The following is a 26,046-nucleotide window of genomic DNA, read 5'->3' as shown; positions in this document are numbered from 1 at the left end:
CAGAATAATAATTAATAATAATAATTGAACTTATTGATCTCACATTGGAGAAATTTACCTCTGCATGTAACCCGTCCCCTTGGGGAGCAGTGGGCTGCAATCCTGGGGTGCCTGGGGGGCAGTGTGGTGGCTAAGGGTCTTGCTCAGAGACCCAGAGTGGCAGTCTGTGGGATTGGGTTTCGAACTCACAACATCAGGATTCCAAGCTCTATGCCCCAACCACAGGGTTAGGCGTTTTTCAGCAACAAATTTAGCTTTATATACAAGTTTTAGTCACTTAATATTCATTAAAAATGTGCAATATATATTTTTATGCTAAAACAGTCATTTATAGATGTATTTTAATGTATTGAAAGCATCTCTGCTTAAAAGGAAAAAAAGTGCTAGATCATTAAAATAATTCACAGCTACAGCCCCAAAAATCATATCAGCTTCTTCCATTCTGCACACTATCACCAGGATTTAGTGGGAAAAGAAGATAGATGTTGGACAACGGCCTGTTTTTCAGTGTAGTCCTGTTTCTCTGACTGTGACTGACTGGATGTGCTCTCTTCATGTGTTGTGAATTGGCGCTATAGAAATAAACTGAATTGAATTGAAGGTTGGTTGCAGCCCTAGATGGATGTACATCAGGAAACATCCTGTCCTAAATTAATACTTGTGACACTCTAGAAGAGTCAGAAAAGTGATAAAGTGCATCATCAAAACTTAAAAACTGTGACTAAATTTAGGACAGGGTTTACTGCGCTTTTAATGCTCTTAGAAATAATTTTAATGCCATCAACAAGTACCCATTACTCTCATATATACACAGCAAAATCCTTCATCATCTTTACCATCGACAGGCTGTAGCCATGTCCCGAATTCCTCGTTTTCCAGCCACTTTTGTTGAAATTAGCATTTTCCCCATTCTCTAGCTTTTTCTCCGCCTCGAGCTTCTTTTCTGACAAACAGCTTTAGGAAGCAACTTTTTTTTTTTAAATAAAGAATTTTAAATGCTACAATAATCACATTTAATGAATTTTTATTATGATTAATTTTAATTCAGTTTAATTATATAGCCCCAATTCACAACACATGTAACCTCAAGGCACTTTACAGTTCACCAGATCAATTCAATTCAATTCAGTTTATTTATATAGCGCCAAATTCACAACACATGTCATCTCAAGGCACTTTACAGTTCAACCAGATCATACAGTCAAATTGATACAAAGTTTTCTATCTAAGGAAAACCAGTTGATTGCATTGACTCATTGACTCAAATACAATCCCCCACACTAAGCATGCTTGTAGCGACAGTGGAGAGGAAAAACTCCCTTTTAACAGGAAGAAACCTCCAGCAGAACCAGGCTCAGTGTGAGCGGCCATCTGCCGAGGCCGACTGGGGTTCAAGGAGACAGAAGCAGAGATACAAAAAGCAACTGTAAAAGGCGGCCCCGTCCAGGAAACACACAGCCAGGCAGACGAGCTCCAAGGCAGCTCCCATGCCAGAGGACGAAGAGAGCACATCCACTCAGTCACGGTCAGAGAAACAGGACCACACTGGAAAACAGGCCGATCTCCAACATCTATTAACAAGGGTGTTGATAGAAGCAGCACAGCTGATGTTTTTTTCCAGGATGACGTCACAGCCAAACAGGAACAGACGAGGCAAAGCTACTCTGAGGAAAAGCAGAGAGAGCAGAAGGTTAGAGATTGAACTAACAGATTCTGCAGAATAGGAGAACAGAGAGAGAATGAAGCAGAATGATGAAATGGGGGTCCCTATGTCCTCCAAAAGTCTAAGCCTATAGCAGCATAACTATAGAGATAGCTCAGGATAACCTGAGCCACCCTAACTATAAGCTTTATCAAAAATGAAAGTTTTAAGCCTAGCCTTAAAAGTAGACAGGGTGTCTGCCTCACGGACTAAAACTGGTAGTTGGTTCCACAGGAGAGGAGCCTGATAACTAAAAGATCTGCCTCCCATTCTACTTTTAGAAATTCTAGGAACCACTAGTAAACCTGCAGATTGAGAGCGAAGTGCTCTGTTAGGAACATAAGGAACAATCAGATCTCTGATATAAGATGGAGCTTGGCCATTTAAGGCTTTATATGTGAGAAGGAGGATTTTAAATTCTATTCTTGATTTAACAGGAAGCCAATGAAGAGAAGCCAGGATAGGCGAGATATGATCTCTCTTTTTAATTTTCATTAGAACTCTGGCTGCAGCATTTTGGATCAGCTGAAGGCTTTTAACTACAGTTTGTGGACTTCCTGATAGTAAAGAATTACAATAGTCCAGCCTTGAAGTAACAAATGCATGGACTAGTTTCTCAGCATCACCCCTGGACAGGATATTTCTAATTTTTGCAATGTTCCTCAGATGAAAGAAGGAAATTCTAGAAACCTCTTTGATATGGGATTTAAATGACAGGTCCTGATCAAAAATAACACCAAGATTTTTTACTTTATTATCTGAAATCAGTTTAATCCCATCCAAATGAAGTGACTGGCTAATCAGTTTCTTTTTCAGAGACTCTGGTCCAAAGACTATAACTTCTGTTTTGTCTGCATTCAGAAGCAGAAAATTAAGAGTCATCCAGGTTTTTATGTCTTCAAGACATGCCTGTAATCTATGTAATGGGTTAGCTTCATCTGGATTTATAGACAGATATAGCTGGGTATCATCAGCATAACAGTGGAAATTAATCCCATGCTGTCTAATAATTCTACCAATTGGGAGCATGTATAAAGTAAAGAGAATTGGTCCTAGCACTGATCCCTGTGGTACTCCACAGGTAACCTTTGAGCGTGTTGAAGATCTATCATTAACATGAACAAACTGAATTCGATCAGATAGATAAGATTTAAACCAGTCTAGTGCTGTTCCTTTAATTCCAACAAAATATTCAAGTCTTTCTAAAAGAATATTATGGTCAACTGTATCAAATGCAGCACTAAGATCCAACAGGACGAGCACAGATACAAGTCCATTATCTGAGGCCATGAGAATATCATTAGTGACTTTCACCAGAGCTGTTTCAGTGCTATGATGAGCTCTAAAGCCAGACTGAAACTCTTCAAAAAGTTCATTATGGTGGAAGTGATCGCAAACTTGTTTGGCAACTACTTTCTCAAGAATTTTGGATAAGAAAGGAAGATTGGATATAGGTCTATAATTGACCAAGTCATCTGGGTCAAGAGACGGTTTCTTAAGCAGAGGTTTAATTACAGCAATCTTAAAAGCTTTAGGTACATATCCCTGTAACAGAGATAGATTAATCACATCTAAAATGGAGGAGGAGATCAAAGGGAATACCTCCTTAAATAAACTGGTTGGAACTGCATCTAACATACAAGTTGAAGGCTTAGATGAAGACAATAATTTTGCTAATTCAGAGAGTTCAACTGGATCAAAGCAGTCTAAACCCGGTTCAGATTCCATGACTACCTCAGGTACAATCGCGGATAGAGGAGTGCTTATGATCTTATTTTTAATAAGATCAATCTTATTTATAAAGAATCCCATAAAATCATTGCTGCTAAGAGCAGGTGGAATGGACGGTTCAACAGAGCTATGGCTCTGGGTGAGTTTGGCAACTGTATTAAAAAGAAATCTAGGATTATTCTTATTCTCCTCTATTAATGAGGAGAAGTATGCTGCTCTTGCTTTACAAAGGGTCCTCTTATACAACAGTAAACCATTTTTCCAGACTAGGAAGGACTCTCGCAGGCCTGTGGAGCGATATTTTCTCTCCAGTTTCCTAGCATTTTGCTTCAAAGTACGCAGCTCTGCATTAAACCAAGGAGCAAGCTTTCTATTTTTAACGGTTTTCATTTTCAAAGGAGCTGCGTTGTCTAAGGCAATACGCAGATCATACAGTCAAATTGATTCACAGTTTTCTATCTAAGGAAAATCAATTGATTGCATCGACTGGAATGCAATCATTCACACCAAGCATGCTTGTAGTGACATTCGGGAGGAAAAACTCCCTTTTAACAGGAAGAGGCCTCCAGCAGAACCAGGCTCAGTGTGAGCGGCCATCTGCTGAGGCAGACTGGGGTTCAAGGAGACAGAAGCAGAGATACAAAAAGCAGCTGTAAAAGGCGGCCCATCCAGAAAACACACAGCCAGGCAGATGAGCTCCGAGCCAGCTCCCATGCCAGAGGATGAAGACAGCACATCTAGCCAGTCACAGTAAGAGAAACAGGACTACATGAATCAGGCCTTAAGTTAAAAAAATAATAATTTAATGACTTTTAATAATTTTTAATGACCCGTGGAAACCCTGTAGCAATAAACTTTATAAAGTGTATCAACTTCCTAACCAAAATCTCAGCAGTAGGAATAACTGTTGCTTGTGGGTCCTAACAAAAAGCAGCTATGCTTTAAATTAGTTTTAATTATTTCATAAAAATAAGACTATACATAAATAATAAAAAGTCTTAGTATTTTTAAATCAAGGTTACTCTACTCTATACACTCATAATTACTTATGCCTACGCATGTAAGTCACATCTATTAGAATATAAATGTGTATTTTGTGCAGAAAATCAACACATGGACCTAAAAGTCAGTGTAAATGAGTGATGCTTATTGGATCTGTTGCTTCAGGTATATAAGTTTCTACACACTTTTTTAATAAGGGTGACTTAATGGTTGAATAATGCAGCAACATGAGACAACATGCACAATCTGATACCTGCAGGTTAATGCAAGAAGAAGGAGGCCATCTTTAAAACAGTTATCATCCATGCCTCCTTCACCACAGTACATTATAGGACACATTTAGGCCTGACAGGTATGAGATCAAACAGTATAGATTTTAATAGGAAGTGGTAAAAGCTGCTAAGTTGCCTCCATCAGACATGTTGGTGTTCCACAGGATATCACCCCAGGCCCACCGCAGCCTGCATGCAGCTGCTGTAGGTGTCGATCAGAACTGAACATGGTGTATAGAGAGAGACCACCACAGCAAACAAACCCGTAAATACACAAACACACACCCACGGACGTCCAAGAAGTCACTCACCACACCACACCGTACGCCCCGGTCCCTATCTGCTTCAGCCGCGTGTATTTCTCCGGGACTGCCCACACCGTGCTGTTGATTTCCTCACGGGAGAAACGGCCCTGGTCCTCCATGATGGAGAGGAGCAGGAAAAGAAAGAGGGAAAACTTCTACTCTCTGCCTCCTGTTTCTGTTACGCCTGTCAGTTGCTCAGAGAGGAGAGCAACAACATCAGGCAAGCGCGAGCCGAGGCTACCTGCTTCCGGTTTGGGCTTTCAAAATAAAAGTCGCCTCATAGGCGTTTAGGTTCTGGCTGCTGCCCTTCACTTTCTGCTCACCAGCAAGGTGAAACAAGTGACATCTGTCCTTTCATTCACAGAACTTACATTAATGTTTTTTTTCTTGTTCTGTCTATATTCTTGCTGCCAACATTTTTGTGACTAGGTGGATTCAAATATTTAGATTTATTTATTCATTTGACAGGGACAGTGTACATTAATAAGTATTCCTGCAAATGCACCAGAATGAGCCAAAAGGCTATTTTTCATCTGTTGTCCCTGGACAGATCTTAAAATTGACTACCTAAAAAACACAACACTATACATTTTACAATGAAAAATAAAAATATAAAAAGAAATAAAAACAGCTATAATTCTTCAAAACCGGTTTAAAAATACAGAATAAATGTTTGCTAGACTACAGATTTTAGATGAATAAAATAGAATAATACAATTAAACTATATATATATATATACATACATATTGTACAAATCCAGAAACGTATGAATTCCATGGGCAAAAATGCTTTCTTGATTAACCTTTTAATCATCATAGCCAAATTTCCCTGACATAAATTTTAATATCTAAAGAAAAAAGTTTGACGTTGTTGTTTTTCTTTATTTAACTTAGACAATATGTCTGTCTTAGACTTAGAATGACTTCATTGTACTTTTTTACACACAGTGTTAACAGATAGAAATTTCATTCAGTACAGCTCTCAAGACATTTTCACTTTTAAAGTGGAGCAGTGATAAAAGTAAGCATTAGTGATCAAATGTAAACATAAAACTGAGATATGATTTACAGTTTCCAAAATTCAGCGGTTTGTTTGTTTGTTTATATTTTAACCCGATTTTATACAACATTCAGCAGTCTAATGGCAGTGGGGAAGAAGCTGTTCATGAATCTATATATTATCTGATCCTCTACTCATCAAAAAGCAAAAAAAAAAAAAAAAAAAACCCCAAACAAATCAGTTTATTCCCATCTGAAAATATTAGGAAACTAAATTTCACAAAAGATATATATTTTATGGGATATGTACAGTTACTTGATACTCCTTGGTATATATCATCTTGTTTGTTTTTCTTTCTAACAATCTTATGTATTTTTTCTTGTCTGCTATGGTATAGGCCCTGGCATATTTGTACTCTATTGTTTAATCTGTTTTTAGCTCTTTAAATTAAATTCAAGTAGATGTGAAGATAAATAAATAAAAGTAACAAGTTTAATCCCGCCAAGTGTTAAAATTACATGATGACTGTCTCTTATTACACAGACTACAGGAATTTAACTGTGTTTTCCTAAATAAAACCTGGACTCACTTTACCTTAAATAAAACAAAACACCAATTGAAGCCTTGATTTGAAGGAATCAAAGCCAAAGTCTTTTATGGTTAAAAGAAGAGGAACATTAGAAATGTTGCTCTGTTCTGGAGCATAGGGAAGGAAATATTAATTCAAAGCACCAAAGTGGGTACTTTTATTTTCACCCATAGTAATAAACTGAGCAACACAAAGGGAGGAATCTGGGGTTATTGGTATTTCGCATGGTGTCTTTATCCTCAATGCCCCCAGTCCTAAATAGACTGAGCTTATTAGAGTACAATTTAAAACAAGTATTGTTTTTTTTTCCTTCTTTTTGTCTTTTTCCCTTTTTTTCTCTCTTCTAAAAAAATAAATAAATAAATAAAGCAAGTACTGTTATCGTCATTGCAAAGAAATGATATCTCTTAACTGATAGAGCTAAGACTGTTTTTTTATTTTGATGTGCTCCTAGTAGGCTTAACTTATGCATTTGTTAAAACTTCAAGTCTGTGTCTTATTCTAAATAATTCAGGCTCACAATTATATCAAATGACTGGTTTATTGCCATGCACTAAAACGATAGCCAGGCTGAAGAAATAATTCTATAATTTGAATTGACTGTGATAGTGGAGGAACTGCTGACAATACGCAGGTAAAAGAAAAACACCCTGTCTGTCTGCAACTGGACCTGTCTGCCATAATCAATTAAAGTGGTTATATTTTGACCAGGTCCATTTCTGGATTGTTCTTTCATCCTGTATCCATATTTTGTGTAATAAATTCCCCCCAAAACTGGAGCAAACAACCACCACTACTGTAAAAAATACAACTTTTTACATTTTTTATCCAATATTTAGATTGGCATATTTTTACCTGTTAAGATTTTTATGTTTACATAAATAATATTGCAACAACAAAAATATAAACACAAAATGTCAAAATAAAAACAAAACTTTAATTTGAAAGGACAATCAAGCAAGTTCTCCCCTGAGTTGAATGTCAACTTTATGAATGAAATCTTGTTATCACATCTTTTGAACCAAAATCTGATTATTTCTATTTTTTTATTTGATATCAGCAGCATGTTGGCTATTTATTGTAGCATCATAGCTATTTATTCAAGTACAAAACTACTGTACCATGAAAGAGGAGACCAAACCAAATGCTTAAAATTATGAGAACCCCCATGAGAACAATCCGGAGCTCTGCTTGTTGAAACATGTCAACATGACTCGATTTTCTCCCTCCCACACGTGGTAGGTGTTACTTGTCGTGTTACTTGTACAAATCCAGAAACGTATGAATCATAGCAGCCTACTGCGGCACATTCACACAAGCAGGAAAGGGGCAAAGCATGTGAACATGAAGAGATTTGACTTTTTAATCTCACACTGAACGTTCACTGTCAGAGGAAGGAGCCAGTAGACTGTATAGGAATGAATTACACTGACTGAATCACATTAAATGAATCGTTTTCTATTTTCATAAACAGAGCCTGAAAGAAATTCTTTAAACTTTTTGTCACGTTCCATCCATCCATCCATCCATCCATCCATCCATCCATCCATCCATCCATCCATCCATCCATCCATCCATCCATCCATCCATCCATCCATCCATCCAAGATGATTTCTACAATAATTTTGATGTGATCCCTCAGGTGTACGGAGGGCCAAAATTTATCATGTAATACATAAATCTACTATGAATTAAGTAAGTGTGACATTTAATTTACTAATTATCTAATACATGATTTTAAATATAACATAGACCTTTAAATTGTAAAATCCACTAATGAATAATGCCCTATATAATTGAAAAGTACATTTAAATTAGATAAAGTAATTAGATTACTAATTACTTTATCTTAGATTGTAACTGTATTTTAGACACCGGTTCACAGGTGACAACTATTCCAGTTTGTTTCTACAATGATAATCTGAGCAACCAACCTGTAATGCCCTTGGATAATTTTTTACAGGTTGAAGGTGCTGCTGGACAGTCTGTTCCATATTTGGGATATGTGGAGCTGGTCATCACATTCCCTGAGGACTTCATGGGGGTAAGCACTGAGTTACCAACTCTCGCTCTTGTGGTTCCAGATGCTAGTCCTGAAAGGCCATCTAATGTACTTATCGGCATGAACACACTGGAGTAGTATGAACAACACCTTAGCAGTGACCATGTACATTTTCAGCCCTTTTCCCAAGGGTATCATGTGGTCCTGAAGCTGCTACAGTTAAGGCACCAGCAGAATAAATCAGGCAATGCAGGAACTATCAGGCTGTTAAGCACCATCCCAGTCCTGATTCCATCTGGCCAAACTATTGTCCTGGAGGGTTCTGTTAAAATCACCCCTCCATCTGTAGATTAGTGGGCCATTATTGAACACCCCAGCTCAGCTTTGCTAAGGGGTTTGTGTGTTCGAAGTTGTGTAATTACACTGCCACTGCATCCACCATACAAAGTCCCAGTAATCATGAAGAATGAATGGCAAGGTGTGTCTATATCACCATTAACCATTATTAGACATTGGTTTAGCACCTACTGTTTTGTCACAGCAAAACACAACTCAAACCTCACAACACACCACTTTGGAGTTTAATTTTGGAGATTCTCCCATTTCACTTGAGTGGAAAGAATATATATATTAACAAATCGAACAGCATGTCTGATGTATTTTCTCATCATGACTTGGATTTTGGCTGTACAGACGCAGTTAAACATGCGATTAAACTTCATGATGAGACACCTTATAAACAGAGAGCAAGGCAAATCCATCCCCAAGATCTGGAGGCAGTCCATGAACACCTTAGGGATCTGCTCGAAGCTGGCATCATAAGAGAGTCCAAATCGCCATTCTGTCTACAATAATTGTTACGTTACGTTTCCGAACAAAAATTGTTCTGTCACACTGGTTGAGTCTCAGTCTCTGTCAACATCATCAATGAAGAGTGTCATGGCTTGCCTCTGATTCCCTCTCTATCTCAGTCTGATCCCCAACAGGAACAACAAGCTGACCCTGCTATTCGTAAGGTCATTCATCAGCTGGAGACTGGCGAGAAGGTCCCTCCATCAGTTCGTGATGAGCTGCCAGACCTTCCCTTGTTCCTGAGAGAGTGGAACAGGTTAGAGTTGGTGGATGAAATCCTATATCGGAGAAGACAAGATGGAGATAGACTTGCCTCTCAATTAGTCCTACCACCCAGTATACGGCCAGCTGTTTTAAAGAGCTTGCACCATGATGTGGGGCATTTTGGCATTGAAAGGACAATTGAACTGGTTCGCCAGCGCTTCTTTTGGCCCAAAATGACACCTGAGGTGGAAACCCTTATAAAAACCTGTGGTCGTTGTGTAAGGCATAACACTCAAACCGAAAAAGCAGCTCCATTGATAAATATTCAAACAAACCGGCCAGTTGAACTGTTATGTATGGACTTTTTAACTATTGAACCTGGTAGCAGTAATACTAAGGACATCCTCGTTCTCACTGATCACTTTACCAAATTTGCAGTTGCCATTCCTACCCCAAGCCAGAAAGCAAAGACTGTTGCGAAATACCTCTGGAATGAATTCATGATTTATTATGGAATTCCAGAGTGTATACACTCAGATCAGGGTACAGAGTTCAAGTCAATGCTCATTAAGGAGCTCTGTAAAGTTATGGGCATGAAGAAAAGTCGAACTACCCCGTAGCACCCAAGAGGGAATCCAGTTGAGCGCTTCAACTGCACTCTGCTCAGTATGCTTGGAAACCTGGAGGGTAAACAAAAGTCAAAATGGCGAGAGTATATCAAGCCTTTAGTACATGCATACAATTGTACAAGAAATGAGGTGACAGAGTTCACACCTTATGAGCTCATGTGAGTACTCAATCATTTCATTTAAAGCTACAGTGTGTAATAATTACAGGGATATACTGTCAGAAATGTAATATATTATACATAACTATGTTATTTATCATCATCTACGAGCTCAGCCTCTTAACCTTAATATTTGCGTTGCCTTAGAATTTGTTATTTATAATTACATAGGAGCGGGTCTCGCAGCCATGGAGGCAGACATCTTTGCGCTACGGCAGCGCAGACCCAACAAACTAGCGATTGCGAGATTGCCAAAACGTCACAACGATGTAGAAAAAATAACAGGTATATTTATTATCTTAAGTCTACATGAAATCTATACCCTACACAGACTAATGAAATACTATCTGTAAAATTATCTATGTAAACAAACCTCATCACTTGAGAAGGTAGGTGATGCGGACGTCGTGGAAGACATTTTGTCCCGTAACGCTCGCCGTACTGTTGGGGGGGAGAAGCGGTGGGGGGGAGATGTTCATGTTGCTGCAGTCTGCAGTCTGACCGCTAGATGTCACTAAAAGTTACACACTGTAGCTTTAATCATACAATGATAGTGTTTTACAATTCAAAGTGCTTTCAGTTTAAATGTTTAATCCACGTGGGTAAACATAGATCAGTTTACACTGACCAAGCCCAAACAATCACTGGGAGGCTAGTGCTAGCCTGCTAGCTCCCGAACAAACACAAATACCCACCAGTTTCCAATGGTCAAAACCTTGTGATCTGATGAAGGTTTTAATCCACAATAATGAATCGAAAAGTTGAAAGGCATATGAGTGGAAGACAGTATTGTACACACTTGTGAGAGGCATATGATCTGCTAGAAGCCTACCTGCCTCAGCGTCAGACAGCATCTCCTACCTGGGCTGCCACTCATCAGCCTTATAAGCTGCAGCTGTCAATTTACGATAATGACATGCAGCCGGTCATGTGACCATACAACCATGTGAGAACAGAATTATCTCATTTGGCTTTTTTTTTGTGGTAAAGAAATTAAGGAGCAGAGGATTTTATTTTAAGATAAATCTTTAAATAAACATAAATAAAACTGAACTCAACAAAAATGGAAACAAATTATTCTGGTTACACACAGTTCAAGACAAACATCTAAAAAGTGCAGCAGAAATTTGTTTAGTTGCAACTGGACTCCTTTGCCCTGTTAGAGAGTTTTTTTTTTATTATTATATATATATATTTTTTTTACAATAAATTAAACCTAATGATGTACCAGACATATAGAGCACCTGAGCTCCTATTTAGGCTTAAGATTGCAGGATTTGGAATCACAATATATGAACAAGTAAAATTATGTGTCATTTTATTATAACTTCCACAAAACACAGTCCAGAGCATCATGCAACTCTACAGCTAATGCAGCAAAAGTTGAATTAAATGACAATGCCTTAAAAAGAAAACTAGGAGTTCTCTGAGGTATTGATTTTTGTTTTACTGTTAATATTGAATGAGTACTGTGCTCCTCTTTTAGCAGGAAATAATTGAAAGTAAAAAAATGGATGATGGGAGCATTTTAAAGGATTTTGTGCTGTCTAGTAAATTACTGAGAAAAAAAAGCCATGCAGATCAATACCAGTGACTCAGCTGTTACTTTGGAGGCTGTTGAACTTTCATGCTTTCAAAAAGGCACTTTGCAGCCTCTGCCTCTGGAGTGAAAACACCCACTGCTGTTTTTCAAGATGTGTCTGCAGTGCTTTGTTTAGTCAGCTGAACAGCAAACTAGTCGAGGTTTAAAAGAGAAAATCTTTGCTTCAAGTATTTTCATAAAGAACATGAGCTGTAAAATCTTAAGAGCTCAAATAACTGTGATATTCCCAATTTCTAAAGATACTGTTGAAGAAAAACATCCGTTTTTTACTCCTTCACATATTTCTCACAGCTCTCACCTCATTTATTTCTTTTAAAAAACATCCAGATGGCTGAAACAGGCTGCAGGGAGAAAATAATTTGTCATCACATATCTACTTATATTAATGTGTCTCATTAATTACGTGAAATGATGCAAATATTTTACCTTAATGCTGCTTTTGAAATTAGCTCATTTCCATACAGTACAGTTCTCTACAAACAGTATTTGAATTGTACCAAATTCCTTGCACTGTTATTTGGGGCCTGTACTGTTAAGAAGCAGACACTATCTGTATATTATGGTCAAAGCTGAAAACTCAAGGCCTCGCCTGCTGAGATACTCCGGTTTGTCCCTCCTCTGTGTTGCATTGACTCCCCCCTGCTTCATAGCATTTCTGAGTCCCTCCTGATAGTTGGTGCCACCTGATGTTTCAACCAGGAAGTGTGTTTTGCAGAAGCCTGACTTTCTCTACACCAGCCCTCGGTTATACATAAATAAACATATATCAAAGGATTGTAATATATGTATAATGTGCACAATTGCAAATAACAGCATTTGTACCTCTTAAATTTATCATCATTTTAAAGAACTAGAAACCTGGGAGTATTTTGGTAGGAATCAACACGGGTTATGCATTCTTTTCTTAAAAATAAACATCTATGAACTGCCGTGTGCATTAGTTTTTATCCAGTTGAGGATTTACAGGTACAGTGATGTTATTTGACATGTTTATTTTAAAAACGTATGCAAAATTGCTGGGTCAGTAATTCATTTTGATTGCATACAATACTTTTATGACAAATTAAGGTGTTGTGTTGCCTTAGTATTTGTCATTTTTGTCTTTAAGTTTTGTTTTTGCTCAGGTTGTTCATAACTATAGGCTTTCTGTATATTTATTTATCATAACAATGTCATCTGAGCAGGAATATGTCACATATAATCGATCAACAAGTTGAAGTAATAGAGGCGAGTGAGTGGGGAACTCCCCCCGTAGTTGTGGGAAAAAAAGTCCAAGATCACTGTATGAAATGGCACATATAGATGTTTGATTCCAAGAGGGGTAAAACTTGTGCTGGGAAAACAGTCTGACTTTTGCAGTATGCTAAAGCTCAGGAAGCATTCTGATGTTACTACAAAGTGGATAGACATGCAAAGCTAATAGTGCTACTGGTGTTAAATTTTTTCAAGGCATAATAGGAAGGTCGGGACTTATTTAGTGGCTGTGTCATCTGTCTAACATCTGTCTTTCTGGCAGTTCAGCTGTTAGATGGCACCATTTCTATTATATCAGCTCATCGCCCCCAGTGCTGGGATCCTATTTAGGCTCAAAAAGGACCATTTAAATCCTATCAGGACACACGCTTGGAGTTTATAGCCTTTTTCTATCATAATCAACTGGGTTTTGGACTTTTTGCTACAAGCAAATAATTTGGCTGTGCTCCTTTAAACTTAGCATTTGACCGTAACATCAGTCATAGATCAGGGGTAACCAATTAAAAATCACTGGGGTCCGAAAAAAGAAAATGAACAACCAGTATAGGTCCAGAAACATTTTGAATTATAATCTGTTAGTTTAAACAGAATTTAACACTGAAATAAAATGAGATTTTTATGCATCCATGTTATACATTGAATTTTTAAATTAAAAAATCTATTAAAAAAAATGGTAACGATAAAATGGAGGAATGCACTGCCTCCTACGGTTGCACAGTGGAAGCAGAAAGTGAAGAAGGTATATGGTATGGAGGCTTTAACTGCCCAATTACAACTGAAGTTTGACGTTTTTGTAAAGAGATGGTTACCTATAGAGAGATTTATTTCCAATTGTACTGAATCCCACAGACTGTTATAATGTATTAACTGTCCATCTTTCTAGTTTATTTGCCCATTTTACATTCTGTATCAGTCAGCTCCATGGATGCTGGATTTTCTTTTACTTGCTCTCCGTTATGCACTGCTACATAATCTCTATGTGCCAAGGAATGTTTAGCAATGTGTGTTCTTGTTCATGTTTGTTTAAAAAAGTAAAAAAAAAAATAAAATCTATAAAAAAAAATAGAACATTTTTCTAATTTAAAATCTAAAGTGTTTTTTGAAGTAGAGAACAACAATCGTTCAGTTTGGTATATAGACAATTTCCGGATTAGCCAGCAGGTGGGTCCGGATCCGGACCGTGGTCTGCTAATCCGTGACCTCTGCTATAGATGATCAGATGGTCTTTGCCACAGTTGTTATCTTTTAGGAAAGTCACATTTTTAAAGGACTCTAACGGGTCTGGCTCCAGGCTTGTCCTGAATTTAAATCCATCCAACTTGTGATTAACTCCGACAGGCCTCTCCGTCCTTTTTAACACTCGTATCCTTAGAGCTAAATAGTGCCAGCGGCCATGTTTCACAGTGGGAACGGTGTGTTAAGGGTGATGTGCAGTGTGAGTTCTCCACCTTCACTCAGTTGCAGCTGAGTGTGAATCAAAAATAAAATGTTCCTTTAATTTGACAAAATCACCTCCTTCCATGCTTATTGTGTCCCTTTGGAACAAACTTTCCTCGGCAAACAGGACTTCTTTAATATTCATTCATCAAAGCTTTCACAAAGGTCAGGTTTTCTCAATGACAGGGAGTTGTTTGTATATCTCCTTTGGTTCCTAGAGAGTAACAGCCCTGTCTCGTAAACTGAGCATGTCCTCACTCATAGTCTGTGTATGGAAAAAGGCCAAACAGAGGCTGCACATCCTGTGGCAGCTTAAGAAACACTAATTTCACAGGAGGAGCAAGTCATCTTCTCTCCTGTCATCATCTAGTCTGTTTTGTGCACATTAATCTCCGTGCAGTTTGGCCCATTTACAAAACAGGACAGGTCCAAATGAAACAATTAGGTCTGTCTAGAGGCTCCTGTAAAAGGCTACAGCCAAAATTTGAGCCGACTCCTCATCTTGGTCAGAGGCCCGATGAAACTCTTACCCTTCAGGGAAGTGTTACAGAGCACTCGTGGCAGAAAAGAGCAGCCGTAGAGACAGTTTCTTTCTCCAGACTGTCTCTCTTTTGAGCTAAGTGAACATTTCACAGCCAGGGAAGCCAGAAGCTCAGCTGGAAACGAATATTCACTTTTAAAACCTTGCTTTCTTTATTTCCAGCTTGTTTATTAAAAAATGAAATCAAAATCCTATTTTTTCTTATTTTGAGCATTCATTTAGTGCCGCGTTTCTCAAAGTGTGTGGCGCGACCCACTGGTGGGGAATAGGGCTCGGGATCCGCTTTGCATTCTGGGACGTGGTTGCCATGTTGACGGCTACGCTAACAATTTCATAGCGCCGACATAACGTATTTGCACGAGGAAAAGCAGAAGAGAAGAACGATGTTGAAGTCCCCAAAAGGATCCGGAATTTACCGGGATACACTTAATAGAGAAGCCAGGGACCGGTATGTAGACAAAATCAGCATCATAAATAATTTGGATCCGTATGAGGTTCCAAATAATGAGTGGAGCACCGACGACGAGTTGTTGCCACTGTTCTCCTTCTCGGACGTCTTCGGCTACCTTGTTTGTGGAGTAAGCGCATACAGGTGCTGGTCATAAAATTAGAATATCATGAAAAAGTAGATTGATTTCAGTAATTCCATTTAAAAAGTGAAACTTGTATATTATATTCATACATTACATACAAACTCATATATTTCAGATGTTTATTTTGTTTAATTTTGATGATTACAAATGACAACAAATGAAAATCTCAAATTCATCATATCAGAAAATTAGAATATTACTGAAGACCAATAAAAACAAAGGATTTATAGAAATGTTGGCCAACTGAAAAGTATGAACATGAAAAGTATGAGCATGTACAGCACTCAGTATTTAGTTGGGCCTCCTTTGGCCTGTATTACTGCAGCAATGCGGCGTGGCATGGAGTCGATCAGTCTGTGGCACTGCTCAGGTGTTATGATAGCCCAGGTTGCTCTAATAGTGGCTTTTAGCTCTTCTGAATTGTTGGGTCTGGTGTATTGCATCTTCTTCTTCACAATACCCCATAGATTTTCTATGGGGTTAAGGTCAGGAGAGTTTGCTGGCCAATTAAGGACAGGGATACCATGGTCCTTCAACCAGGTACTGGTAGCTTTGGCACTGTGTGCAGGTGCCAAGTCCTGTTGGAAAATGAAATCTGCATCTCCAAAAAGTTGGTCAGCTGCAGGAAGCATGAAGTGCTCTAAAACTTCCTGGTATGTGGCTGCGTTGACCCTGGACCTCAGAAAACACAATGGACCAACACCAGCAGATGACATGGCACCCCAAACCATCACTGACTGTGGAAACTTTACACTGGACTTCAAGCAACGTGGATGAAGTGCCTCTCTTCTTTTCCTCCAGACTCTGGGACCTTGATTTCCAAAGGAAATGCAAAATTTACTTTCATCAGAGAACATGACTTTGGACCACTCACCAGCAGTCCAGTCCTGTTTCTCTTTAGCCCAGGCAAGACGCTTCTGACGCTGTCTGTGGTTCAAGAGTGGCTTGACACAAGGAATGCGACAGCAGAAACCCATGTCTTTCATACGTCTGTGTGTGGTGGTTCTTGAAGCACTCACTCCAGCTGCAGTCCACTCTTTGTGAATCTCCCCCACATTTTTGAATGGGTTTTGTTTCACAATCCTCTCCAGGGTGCGGTTATCTCTCTTGCTTGTACACTTTTTTCGACCACATCTTTTCCTTCCCTTCGCCTCTCTATTAATGTGCTTGGACACTGAGCTCTGTGAACAGCCAGCCTCTTTAGCGATGACCTTTTGTGTCTTGCCCTCCTTGTGCAAGGTGTCGATGGTCGTCTTTTGGACAACTGTCAAGTCAGCAGTCTTCCCCATGATTGTGTAGCCTATAGAACTAGACTGAAAGACCATTTAAAGGCTTTTGCAGGTGGTTTGAGTTAATTAGCTGATTAGAGTGTGGCACCAGGGGCCATCAATTTTGAACCTTTTCACAATATTCTAATTTTCTGATATGATGAATTTGAGATTTTCATTTGTTGTCATTTGTAATCATCAAAATTAAACAAAATAAACATCTGAAATATATGAGTTTGTATGTAATGTATGAATATAATATACAAGTTTCACTTTTTAAATGGAATTACTGAAATCAATCTACTTTTTCATGATATTCTAATTTTATGACCAGCACCTGTATACCTCAGAACAATACAGAAGCTACAAGTCCTTGGAGTCGCATGTGCAGTTCACCAATGGATGGGTTCAGGAGCTGCAGATCATAAAGCCAGCAAACACTGGGAACACAGTGATACGCACCAAGGTAAGCTGTGTTCAGACGAGCTCTGACAACTGCTAGTTTAGCAACTTCTAACCGCTAGTGCTGACAACCACTCACGCATGTAATGTTCTTTTAACTAGCTGCTATGTGTTTCAAAGGTGTAGTTTGTAACGGTAACTGCCAACCCTCCGGGTTTCTCACGTATCTGAGCCTTTTCCTGCTGCAGAAGGATCAACATGAACGTTAGCCAGACCCGGCTGCAGAAAGAACTTAAAGGGGGGGGGGGGGGGGGGCATTCCATTTGATTTACTTCAAGCTTAACACTAGCTTTGTGACCATTCATTCAGTGAAAGGAATCTCAAATCTTTATAAAAACATTTATTCAAATTATTGGTCCTGCCACCTTGTACCGTGTCCCGTAAAAGTTCCAGAGACCGTCCGCACGAAGAACAAAATGGTGTAAATTGGCTGAAAACATTGTTCGGTTAGCGTAAACTTAAGAAAAACAGCTTCAGTGCAATTCTTTCCATCTAAAATCGCCGCTGATTTTTCACGTGAAGCAGGAGGACTACAGATTGAGCTGTTTGTACTACAAGTCAGGGTAATCGTGACGTCACATCCGGCCACTGGGACATTCCCTTTCCGTGTAGCCGTCTTTTGTTAATTTGTTTTTGGCTATGTAAATGTGTTTTGCCACTTGCAGTTTTGTCTTTGCACTTGTACAAGTGTTTCCGAACGGTCAGTTTTTTTTAGATGTAAATTTGTTTCCCTATAATGTATTTTTTTTCTCTAAAATGAAACTTTCTCTCACCTAAAATCTAACTTATTTAAAATGTGAATTTGTTTCCTTAAATGTAAATGTGTTTTTAAAAATTTAAACTTTTTTTTTTCAAAAATAAATTGTTTCATAAAATATAATTTTGTTTCTTCAAATGTTATTTTGTTTTTTATTTGTTAATGTGTTTTTGAATTGTAAATGTGTTTTTAAAAATCTAAACTTTTTTTTTCAAAAATACATTTGTTTCATAAAATATAATTTTGTTTCTTCAAATGTTATTTTGTTTATTTGTTAATGTAAATTTGTTTGCTAAAATGTAAATGTGTTTTTAAAAATTGTAACTTTTTTTTCAAAGATAAATTGTTTCGTAAAATATAATTTTGTTTCTTCAAATGTTATTTTGTTTTTTATTTGTTAATGTGTTTTTGAATTGTAAATGTGTTTTGCACTTCTCAGCCACCGTATCATAGCTTGCAGTCTGTGTGGCCTTTATCTCAGTGTGGCCCAAGTGTAGTGATGGTGCCCAATCCGGATGCGAGGTGTACATTTCATTTGCTGGTTTTCCTGGTGACACAATTTAAAATGATTATCCACAGCAGCAGTGTTGAACACATATAGAACCATAATGTTATCAATGATCCTCAATATACACATTATTATATTGTATTATATGATTACATTACATTACAAGACGGCTGGTAAGCGCTAGGATCAGCAAAATTTGTAAGTGGTGCTATGACAGCTGTCAACCTCAGGGTTTTTTTTGAAAATGGAGAGGGATGTCCCTGTCCTTGTAGGAACTGGCAGTGTGTTCTACCGAAGAGGATAAAATGCTATATCAAATGCTACATCAACAAACGAGGATGAAATGCTATATCAAATGCTATATCAACCAACGAGGATGAAAATGCTATATCAAATGCTATATCAACCAACGAGGATGAAAATGCTATATCAACAGTCTCTGGGCGCGCGTTCATGCATGTATGTGGTGCCACGGATGAAGGAAGGAAATACTGTAGGCTATAAAATAAAACCGTGCATCTTTAACTTACCAGAATGAAAATGCAGGGAACACACTCGCATTGACATCGGGATACTGTGGAAAGTTATGTTCTGTCGTCTTACAGCCGCGATCCAAGCTAGCCGACGACTCTTGATGCGCTGTTACAGCCCACAATACTGCAACGGTTTACCATGGTTGAAATCAAGTTACGGTGAAATTAAACGAAATAAAACACGACTGAGAGGGAGAACAGTACGCGTTAGTCACAAGGCAATAGTCTAAGGAAGCCGTAAAGTGCGCCGTCAACATGGCGACCACGCAAAGTGGTGACGTCACGACGACCAAGCCCTATTGAGACGTGACAGGTGGGGCGCGCCAAGTTCCGGTGTGTGTGTGTGTGTGTGTGTGTGACTATAAATGTAGAACGTGTGAGAGCAAACTGTCCTTATAGCTGTATGTTGCCGCTTTTTAGACCAATCAAACCCACAAAGTAATCATTACTAGCCTACATGCAGTCTAATTAAAAGAACATTAGATATGAGAAAAATTTCACCTGGAACTGAAGTGCCAAAATAATGATTGACGTGACGTCGGCATATTATTTGTAACGGAATAAACTTTCGCGCCCCAGTGTTGCCAACTCAGCGACTTTGTCGCTATATTTCAGACCCCTCCAGCGACTCTTTATCAAAAAAGCGACTAGCGACAAATTAGCGACTTTTGGAGACTCTTACGTGAAAGCACGTATCGTTCCTTTTCTTGTCCTCCAGCGGCAGGTGCTGCCGTGGGGCGCCTCCGTCCCAACCCCGTTCTCCCCCGCTATCGCAGGAGTCCCTCTCAGCGCTGCAGAGACACAGCATGTTTACCCTCAGCGTCCAGACTGCAAATAAAGCGCACATGCGCCGGGATTGACGGCGCAGGTTGATCATAAATAACTGAATTTGAAATATTTTATCTTAAATAAATAGGACCAGTTTATTGAAATGACGTCTGACTCCACCCTGAGGCTCAGGTTTAATGCTCAGACTCATAGTGAATTCTGGTTTGGAGTGGAGAGGGAGTATCCACTCATCGGGCAGAGAGCTGTGTGCATTCTTCTTCCCTTTGCCACATCATATCTCTGTGAGATGGGCTTTTCAACTGTTGCTTCACTGAAAACAAAATACAGATCTCAGCTGAACATTGAGCATGACTTGAGAGTGGCAGTATCAAGCCTGCAACCCCGTTTTGAGAAACTGTGCAATGCAAAACAGGCTCATTGCAGCCACTAATGCAGGGATAAATAGACCTGTATTGCCAGATGGATTTCACTTCTTTTCTTTTATTAACAGATTGCAGAGTGGCACTTTAATTTTTTCTATCTTTGAGCTTGATACAAATTTTGACACAGCTGCATTTTTATTTTCTTTATTTTTGAGCTTGCTGTTATTTGATGTAGATAGTTTGTATTTAGATACTACTTGTTACTTCAATAAAATTGGAACATTTTAAGATTGTTGCATATTTCATTAGCATTGTGTTGGGGCGATGGGGACAGGCGGGGCTTGAAAATTCCCCCTTGTCCAAAGTGGGGAATGACAGAAAAAGTTTGAGAACCACTGATTTAGTGGTTGGTGTGAAGATGGTGTTGATTAAGATGTGAGCCCATCAATGGAAAACATAAATCAAATTCCTTGTTTGGGGACAAACTGACACTGATTTGTGGAGGGCACTATTGTCCGGCTGATGCATTGATCTCAGAAGCTCTCCAAACAAATTACACACAAGTTGATTTTTTTACTAATTAGTTGACTTCAAAGTGCATTTGGATTCAATTAATCTTATGATAGAATACCAGAGTAAATTCTTATTTCATTTCAGTTCAATTCAAAAACACCTAATGAGGTGTTGTAGTTGTTGATAGCAGTAGGCAGGAAGGATCCCCAGTAGCCATCCATATTGCACAGAAGTCTTTGACAGAAGACACTCTGTTTTGTTTAACAGACTGATGAAGAGGATGCTCGCTGTTCTCCTTAATGTTCTTTACTTTATAAGGAATCTTTCTAAATGAAATCATCACCAGAGGTTTTAAGGCAGTTCCTAGAACAGAGCTGACCTTCGTCATCTGATTGTTGAGCTTCTTAAGTCATTTTCTCTGATGCTGTTACTTCAGACGGTGGCGGAAGAGATCATATTCTCTGGAAGAGATTTATAAAAGATATGCATCAATTTGCTACAATGCTGAAGCACCTAAGCTTTCTCAAGAAGTGGAGTCTGCCTAATTACAAGGGCAGCTTTCTAACGTACACAAAGACACTGGTTTTCAAATATTTACAGGCTCCCAGCCCCCTTCACAATCTCCTACAACTTTTGTTTGGTTTGTCTCATTAAATGCCAGTAAAATTTAATAACATCCGTCCATCCATTTTCTGTCACGCTTCATCCCTGCTGGGGTCGCGAGGGGTGCTGGTCCCTATCTCCAGCTGTCTACGGGCGAGAGGCGTCCAGGTACACACTGGACAGGTCGCCAGTCCATGGCAGGGCAACACAGAGACAAACACAACCATACACACACACACTCACACCTAAGGAGAATTTAGAGAAGCCAATTAACTTACAGTCATGTTTTTGGACTTTGGGAGGAAGCCGTAGTATCCGGAGAGAAACCACGCATGCATAGGGAGAACATGCAAAATCCTTGCAGAAAGACCCCTGGAATCATACCCTAACCTTGTTGCTGCAAGGCTGCAGTGCTACCCACTGCCCCACTGAGCAGCCCAAATTTGATAACATGTATTGTTATATTACCTCATGTAGGATGGTAACCCTTTCTAAGACATTGCACATTGCACAAGTAGATTTTTATCCTACTTTAGTTTATTATCAGCTAAATATATGATTTTACTCTGCCCGGCAGATTTCTAGATTTTTTCTAATTAAAAAGCAATTTAGGGCTTTTTAAAGTTTTAAAATTGTGGAAATGGTAAAAAAAAAAAAATACATAGAGTCAACATATAAAAATGCTCTTTAAATTTACTGCACATGATCACATGAGATTTTTCTTTTTTATAAATTCAAAATATTTCAGATTTCATTTTTTGTGTTTCAGCCATGAAAGCAAGTTAGAAAATGTTTGTTTACAGACTAAGAAATGTATTACCTGTTTTTTCTGTTCTCTTTTTGAAAGCCTGTGGTTTTTACAACAGTGCCTCTGGTGGTAGAGTTACAACAAACAAACAATGAATAAATACATTTTTTACTTGCCTTTCAGGTCTGTACTGAAAAAATATAGATAAAAAAATAAAAACTTAAATATTTTAGTCTGTAGTTTTTTTCCTTTTTGCATCTCATGGCTAAAAAAAAATAAGAGTTCGGCCTCTTAAGAAAATAATGTACTTACTTTCTTAAAACATACTGTAAGTCCTTATTTGTTCAGAATGCTTAGCTTATAGTTTTGGCTCAGACTGAAACCATGTTCTACTCACTCTCTGCCAATCTGTGCATATTGTTTATTAAGCAAATGACACCAAAAAATGACATCAGTACAAACAAATCCTTCATTTTAAAATGTTTGATCTTTGTCTTACTTTGGAAAAATGGTCTAGAAATAAGTAAACATTTCTTAAACTAATTTACCCTTCATTTGAGTAGACACATTAAATAGTTTGCAAATAGAATGAATATGTTTACTCTTTAAATAAGATATTTAGATAATATGCACTTGAAATATGATGACGGAATTTTTTTTTTTCTTATTTTAAATCTAAATTGTCTTTTCTGCTAGAAAAGATATAGGTCTAGATAGGTGCTTAAACTGTACCTGCCCTGGTTTTTGGGCAGGGTTTGATGGAGACATGTTCCTCTGGATTACGAGGGATGTTAACATTGCTGGTTAGTTTGACTTGTCTTAAGCGAAAAATTTTATTATCCATATGTAAACACACGGTGCTAGCCTTAAGCCTGGGGTTTTTTGAACCAAGAATTCTGAATTCATCACAATATGATCATTAAAATCATGTGAACACACACTGTAAAATATAAGTTTTTATGTAATCTAAGGAATTACCATTTGCCATTTGCCTTGTTGCAATTTAAATTCTAGAGACTTCTAGACTTTTTTTTTATTATTTCTAGTCATCACAAATTTCTTGCCTTGTTACGTCCACTGGTAATTTTCCAAAATCCACAGAAATTACAATAGAGCTTCTTCTCTCTGATTATAAGCATGTTTGCACAGGTTTATCAGTACTTGCAGCTCCTCCAAATAAAACCCTGGATTCTGTATCTTTCCAGTCTGTGATTCTTGGCTTGTTGCCATAAAAAGCACTAAAGCATTTTATGCTGGAAATGTGGCATGGCCACTCGCTATTGTGTCTGCATTTCTCTTTGTGTCATTATGCTTTATTATAATGTTCCCATCAGGAGTCATGAAGTTTTAATCTAAATGCATCTACCGAGAAGCTTAAAGGTTTCAGGTTCTAATTTAGGAGTTGCTCTTTTCTTTGTACATTTATTAGGACTGCAGTGACAAAAGATAAGACTTACATTTATGAATTTATGATAATGGTCATATACCTTTGCATCATCAGCATGCATTTTTTTAACTATCATTTGAAAATAAATGATTCAAAAACAAAAAACAACTCATTGTTAAAATCATAATTTAAGAATTTGTTTCGTTTGTTGTCTAATGTAGATTTGTTAGTACGTAGATTTGATGACAAAACACAGCGCTTTTAAAGGAGCAAATGCAGAGGAATGCATGTTTTTAAAGCACATTCATGCAAACACATTTTAAAACAAATAAAAATGTCAAAAATTAGCTATTTTCTTATTTTGGTGAATATAATATTCATAGGCTTGAAACACCAAGCACTTAGATTATGTGATAATTTTACCCTCTTATGATTTTACAAAAAAGTAAAGCATATTTTTGATTCATACATGTTTAAAAAATCTATTTATCTATGAAACATTCTTAAAACGGGTTTGAAATGTAAACTACTCAGCACAAAATATAGTGTAGTTGCTGCTCCTGTTTAGGTAGAATCTAGCATTTGCGATGCAGCACTGCCAGCTGCGATGGGAAGTTAGAGAGTAGTTATTTTAATTTCTGTCTCATTTTATCTGTTGGAGCAGGTGGTAATCAGTTGGGTAGGCGATGCGGTTCTGTTGTTTTCAGTATTTGTGTTCCTGGGAACATTGCCATACTACTGGTGAATAATAGACGCCGGTGTTCATTAAACAGGATGACTTGCAAATGTTCTCCCAACCGCAGAACTAAAGGAGATACAGTGTCTTTAAGGAATTTGCAACCATCTTTACTGTCATGTGTTGTAGAAAATCTTGTGCATAGTAGAAGAATTGCTTAAGAATATGCTGACTCTCATTTGAGCTGATTCCCTCCCATCTTGCCTGCTTTGAATCAGTTTTATTACACTGTTATTCTGTAAAAACCTTATCTTGTTCCTTTGAAAATATCATGTAACAAGGAAGAGGGACCAAGTATTCAGGCGAGACAGACAATGGGAAATTCAAAGTGTTTATTAACAAAAACAAATGGATGCCCATAGCTGCGGGGGGAGGCGGGGCGCCACCCATCACTGGCACTCTGGTTGAGGGAGAAACACAGGTAAGTGACGACGATAATCTAACTGAAGATGATTATCCATGTGAGACACGTACCTGGTTTAAACAGTTCAGTCCATGCCCTCGAGTGAGGCAGGATCCAGCCAATGCACTGCCAACAAGAAGCTGCCCAGAGTGTCCCCGATGCAGCAGCCCTAGTAAACAGGCAGGAGTCTGAGCCAGGCCAGGCAAACAGCTCAGAACAGAATGTTTCTGAGATCCAGGAGTCTGCAACCTGGCCTGGGGTTCCGATCAGAGCAGGAACAGACAGATCCGGGGCTTCAGGAATCCTCAGAACGTTCAGGCAGATTCAGAACTCCTTGAGTCCAGCAGAGAGTTCAGGTAGACATGCTCAGACAAAAAAACAGGCAGGATCAGAAGTACAGGGGCAGAAACAAGATATGACACTAGGAAAACTGCAGAACTTTAAACTGGCTCCCTCCACTGAACCAAAACGGGAACGAGGCATGCTTCAGTGGATAAGACCCAGGACTAAGGAGTTTTAAACTAGCTTCCCCCACCAAGCTGAAACAGGAACAGGGTGCGCTCAGTGGGCAAGAGTCAGGACACGACAAGACAACACTAACACCCTCTGTAACCAGTAGCCTCCCAGAATGAAAAAACATGAACCTTTGAAACACTCAAAGTAATGAACAAACATACATCAATGATCTGGCCCCGATAGCTGGGCTGAACCGTATATAAAACAGAAGGAGTAGGTGGATAAGATGAGGGATAATTAGTGAGCGATGAGGGTTCGGCAGGTGAGGGAAGTGAGGAATTAGATCAGCTATCAGGGCTGCAATCATAACAGAAGATACAGCCAGAGTTTTATTACCCAGATCTCTCAAAGGTTGTGTAGGGTTTTACTTTTCAAGGGGTAGGTTTCTCGCATCTGTTTATTTTGTTTCTTGATGAAACAGAGCTAGCTTCCATTGGTTATTGGCCATCTTTTTCTACAGCTGTTTTCTCCCCAGTGTTCTGTGTGTGTGCACTCCAACCTTATAAAAAGACTGTCAAGCTTCAGCTGTGGGCACATTTTGACTGATTCTGTACCCAAATGCTACTTTGCCTTCGAATAAATGTATA

The 26,046-nt window shown here is 38.5% G+C and overlaps 1 protein-coding gene across 1 annotated transcript in view; it reads right to left on the bottom strand.

The window, feature by feature from the left end:
- The window catches only part of mapk13 (mitogen-activated protein kinase 13), a 34,931-nt gene extending 29,681 nt beyond the window's left edge, over positions 1-5,250 (bottom strand). The window contains exon 1 of the mRNA XM_038289912.1: positions 5,019-5,250. Coding sequence (XP_038145840.1) covers positions 5,019-5,131 — 113 coding nt within the window. The 5' untranslated portion in view covers positions 5,132-5,250. The remainder of the gene's footprint in view (positions 1-5,018) is intronic.
- Positions 5,251-26,046: the final 20,796 nt, after the last annotated feature.

Source organism: Cyprinodon tularosa, unplaced genomic scaffold, assembly GCF_016077235.1.
Source record: "Cyprinodon tularosa strain WSP-4 unplaced genomic scaffold, ASM1607723v1 ctg273, whole genome shotgun sequence".
In the NCBI taxonomy this organism is placed as follows: domain Eukaryota; kingdom Metazoa; phylum Chordata; class Actinopteri; order Cyprinodontiformes; family Cyprinodontidae; genus Cyprinodon; species Cyprinodon tularosa.
The sequence above is the reverse complement of the archived record's forward strand: the minus strand, read 5'-3'. Positions and strand labels throughout refer to the sequence as shown.